At 42.5% G+C, this 5,196-nt stretch overlaps 1 protein-coding gene across 1 annotated transcript in view; it reads right to left on the bottom strand.

Moving 5' to 3' along the window:
* Positions 1-1,871: 1,871 nt before the first annotated feature.
* The window catches only part of LOC106814457, a 20,393-nt gene continuing 17,068 nt past the window's right edge, over positions 1,872-5,196 (bottom strand). Inside the window, exons 4-5 of the mRNA XM_014818776.1 lie at positions 4,631-4,715; positions 1,872-2,459 (exon numbers count right to left, since the gene is read on the bottom strand). Of these exons, the coding sequence (XP_014674262.1) occupies positions 2,450-2,459; positions 4,631-4,715 (95 nt within the window). The 3' untranslated portion in view covers positions 1,872-2,449. The remainder of the gene's footprint in view (positions 2,460-4,630; positions 4,716-5,196) is intronic.

The raw sequence follows: 5,196 nt of genomic DNA, 5'->3' as shown, positions 1-5,196 counted from the left end.
ACCCTGGCTACATCACGAAAGGGCACAATTAATGACGTTCGAGACAAAACCAATCTCACTTTTCATGCTTTCTAGACGTCAATGGGGCATCTACCCTGCGCACATAATGCAAATTAGCGCACTCCAATGCCGAATATCACCACAGACAAAAATCTGAAAAACGCTTTTTTGGAGACAAAATAGTGCAACAGTTGGCGGAAGGTTACTGAGTGCTGCATGCATGCCTTCATCAAGTTAACAGAGGTGTGCGCGCACGCTGATCACGCACGTGCGCTCGATCGCGCCCTTCAAGAGATTTCCAAAGCAACGATTCCAATCGCAACGAGATTGCATCAGTTAATTTCACAAAACGTAAACGTGACTCGAGGGTGTCGCTCTGCTCTGCTCTGCTTTCTTTTGCTATGTTTCGAATCCTTACGCCGCATCTCTTTGCGTCGAATCTAATTGATTCGCCGCCCACGGGCACCGATAGTTACCCTTTCATCCCGTCAAACTAACGCGTTAGATGAAATGGGCTGTTGTCATCGCGTAAAGTAAATGCGTCCCTCCTCCCACCGCCTCCATTACTGTGAACTATTCACGGAAATACTGCGCAATAGCAGATAAAACGCGCGCGTGAACGTAGGTAGGGTAAATAACAGCCGTCAATTGAATTTCGACGCAATCACAACGGCGAACATCGCACGTCGACCACACACCAACAACTCCCGCGATGCTCCGAAAATAAAGTGTTAAGGATACTGTAAGGGTTGGGAGGTGAATTTCGGTCGAAATTTCAATACCCACTTTATTTGATAGATCGCAGCCATGGCTATGTATACATAGAAATTATGTATGTAGCCTACCAAACAGTTCCAAATCCCCGCAATAGTCAATTCTTAACACAGGCGTTTATTGATGGAAAATTTAGAAAAGTGCTGATATCTCGGTTGTTAAAAATGCTAAAGTAGGCGATTTTTCAAGCGCTATTTCTCGAAACTCGCATCTCCGATTCCAAATTTTTTTGTTACGTTTCAATGCTAACATATCAAAGGAAAACCCCTTTCAGTATCCTTAAACGCGAGCGTTGTTCCGCCATCAAAGCTCGCGCGCATGTACGGGCCAACGCGCGATCGTTTATGCGAGTAAAGAGTTCGAGGTCGATATTTTTTTTCCGGTGGCGTCAATTGCGCAGTAATCTGCATTAGGTAGTTAGATCGCTGCGGCGTGCCGAGATGAAGACGACTATAAGAAGCGATGTAACTCCGAGCGTGGAGCCGTGCGTCGGTGAATGTTTGATCGTTCTCACAGCCGACACGCACGTCGTCGCATCGTCGGCGAGGCAGGTGTATGCGCATGCGCGATGTCTAATTTCAACATTGTGCGATCACGCGATCATCGACCAAGCATTAGTCAAATATTCATTTTAGCGCCGGTACATGTTGGCCTGCCTGTATTCACATATATAGTACGCCCGGCTTTATCGCCTAAATACGCATCGAGTAAACGACCTGTGTTTTCTTTTTGAAAAACAGTCTGTACGCACGTTATTGCAATCAGATAAAGAGAGCTTAATTAATCAGACCGAGCCTCGGTTACAGCGGACATTTCCTGCGAAACAAACTTCTTTGTTTCCTAAGTACACGTTGTAAGGATAATAATAAACGTAAAGGCAAACTGACAGTTCTCGGATTTTCAGTGGATTTTAAACGTAACGAATTCACAAAACTGTTTTAGAGCTAAACATATCTGTATTATACGCCGTGTGTATTGTAAAGTGCATGTTGTGTACAGGCGATTGTGTACAGGTAAATGTTTTCGTGTGTAACTTTGATTCATTAAAGTCGTCTATAATATTGGTCGATTTGCGACTAGAAAAATTAACAAATGTGTATTTAAGAATAATAATGTTTAATATGGATTGAGGTCATAATTTGTCATTACAGACATCCTTGATGATTCACACAAAGGTCACGCGTCAGAAGTAGTACTACCCTACTACATGAATCAAGAAATAGGTTTTGGAATGGTATTTCTACACAACTTTACACTGTATTCAATTTTCAATGTAATAGATATTACATTCATATTTTCATTATTTGTTTGTCTAAATACGATTTCAATCCGGCTCTAACTTAATCTGCTATAGGTATATTTTCTATCTACGACAACACGAGAAACGTGTCAATGTTAATTCAACTGCATTTTTGCGTTTTATGCATTATTACAGTAACACGTGAGAGGTTGCCTACACCATCATTAACCGCCATACAATACACGACGTTAGAATAAATAATAAGAATTGTGCCCGTTATCTCTTGTTTCCGTTTTATTTAACCAATTTGAAATTGGCTATTCTGCTGTAGGGCTGTGCGGTTAGGCTTTTGCGAGAATGGGTCGCTTTGCTGCGGCACTGTCTCTCTGTTCCATAGCTGATACTGAACGGCGAGTGATGAAAACACGGGTTGTCTCATGATTTCCTTAAAAGTAAACAAGAACAATCAAGGCGATTAACACTAGCAATAGCTTCTGCTACAAAAATACAGCTAGAGGAGAATAACTAACGTGGTCAGAAGCGGGAACGGTTATTTTTGGGGGCGCGGGATCGGAGCATTTTAGTTATCTTAGAACCGGGAAATGCCCGATAAATTTGGGAATATGGATTGAGGGGAAAAATATTATCTGGAAAATACCTTTTTATATAACTGGGAACTGGAAAACAGCATGTTTTTTTTATCGTGGGACACTGGGAATGGACACCCCGTTCCCCTTCTAGTCACAGCATCCGCAACCGCAAACTATGGATTGCTAGCTTCACCTCACTCATCCCACGGGCTAGCGTTTTTATATAAACATTCAGACATAAAATTAATGACGACTATTGAACTGGTGACACAGAACGTAGCCTACAAGATGGCAGGGAGCGCACATATGCAGTTGTCACCTATATTTTAGAAAATAAACATGATGCGCCGAAAAACGAAAGGGATTCTATAACAAATTACAAATGAATAATAGAGTAACTTTATTGTGTAATTCATCCCGTAATCTCATTCTGCAAGTGATATATTTTTTGAAACGTTAACGGATTGTTTCCTTATTACCCCCTCAGGCCTGCAGTTAGACCTTTACAGTCTTGTTTCTCACACCTAGGAGATTTTTTTCAGGCTTCTACCTTGGCTGCCACCAGCTGAGAGCTACGCGTTACAGGATTTTCCCAAAGCTAGTAGCTCGTGCCTCGATACAAACTAAAGTAGTTTATTGCGCTCACAGCGGTAGCAGCGCCATCTATTGCATTCGCAACAAGAAAAACCCGAATGATGCAAAATGGAGATATTACCGTTTTTCTCATTCGATAATTCTGAAATTTCGCAATTAATATACCTAACAGTGACCTGTAATTTTCGCTTACACGCACATGCGAATTAAATAATACAAGTTAAATGAGGATGCTGTTAAATAATTTTATGGAAAGTAGGGATAAAATATGAATATGTCATGTGAATGTGAATATATATGTGCCATCTACTCGGCTGACGAAAGATATATACAAATATTTTTGAACTGTTGGGATTATACATCACTTCCATTCTGACACGCCAAAGTAAAAAAGATCAAATTATTGATCTTTCCACGTCTTGTATCTGAATATTTCCCTACGGCAACAATAAAACTACTAAGTTTTGTTTTAATTTTAAGAACACTTGTAGCAAATTGACTATACTATTGGCTCGAGTTTTCGGCTATGATGAAAATACATGCAAACGCCACCACATGGCGTACGCAAAAAACCAACATCTAAAATAAAACCAGGTACGAAAAGAGGATGTCGCATTAGAGGGGTAAGGATTATAGTGTGCTTTCCATAGAAACAAGGCGGGTATCTAACTATCTACGCCAACCGGTTACTGATGATCGCAGTAGAAGTTAATAAAACAAAATAATTTGTTTTCATCTACTCCTGATCGCAGCCTGCAATTCGAGGATAGTCAAAATAGAGAATTACGACAACATGTCGAATAGCCGAAAGGCAATGTATATATTTTAATATTAGCTTATGCTACGCGACATTTTATAATACCCTTGACACACCAAATTCGGTATTGACCAATGCGCATCAATGCGCATTGATGCGCATTGTAACCGAATGACATAATTCGATTTCATATGTGATATACCGTTGACACTCCGAAACAACCGAACGTAAATCCGAACGCAAATCCGAACGCATCCGAACGCAAATCCAACAACGCATTCAACAGGATCTTCACGAGAACACCACGTGATTTCATCATCGAATCACAGGATCTTCACGAGAACACCACGTGATTTCATCATCCAATCACAGGATCTTCACGAGAACACCACGTGATTTCATCATCCAATCCCAAACCGAACAGAACCGTGTTGTAAAATTATCGTTGACACACCGCCAAACAGAACCGAACCGAACCGAATCGAACCGTAAGCGAACTGCTCAATCCACATACGTATGTGAATTAAAAATAATGCGCATTGATGCGCATTACAACCGTATCTGGTGTGTACATAACCGCGATGAAGCGCATCAATGCGCATCAAAGCGCATTGAAAGTTCAGTGTGTCAACGGTATTAGTTGCAGGGTTTCGTGGTGTCGCGCGCCGTCTTTACCTGAAACATCGGTAGAGGTTTTCCACGCCTGTATGCACGCAGGAAAAGCTTTCGTCTGAGACGTTATCATCCTGGTTCGTTACACCTAAAAAAATTAAAACCGGGGCTTTAGCGATTGCCGCAAACATTTGTTGCCAAGGTATATATGGCGTACACGTTACGTTTTGTTAGCGACGACGTTGTTGCTAGATACACTCTTCATATAGCCACACATACGGGCAATCACACACACACACACACACACACATACGCACACACACACAAACACACACACACACACACACGCGCGCGCGGGAACACAGGCATACATACACACACACATACTCACGCACGCACGCACGCACGCACGCACGCACGCACGCACGCACGCACGCACACACACATACAAACACACACACACACACACACACACACACAAACACCAAAACACACACACGCGCGCGGGAACACAGGCATACATACACCCGCACGCACGCACGCACGCACGCACGCACGCACACGCACGCACGCACGCACGCACGCACGCACGCACGCACGCACGCACGCACACAAACTTCCTATACGGA

The sequence above is a fragment of the Priapulus caudatus genome, unplaced genomic scaffold (genome assembly GCF_000485595.1).
Source record: "Priapulus caudatus unplaced genomic scaffold, Priapulus_caudatus-5.0.1 Scaffold26, whole genome shotgun sequence".
In the NCBI taxonomy this organism is placed as follows: domain Eukaryota; kingdom Metazoa; phylum Priapulida; class Priapulimorpha; order Priapulimorphida; family Priapulidae; genus Priapulus; species Priapulus caudatus.
This window is presented reverse-complemented; position numbering and strand designations above follow the sequence as displayed.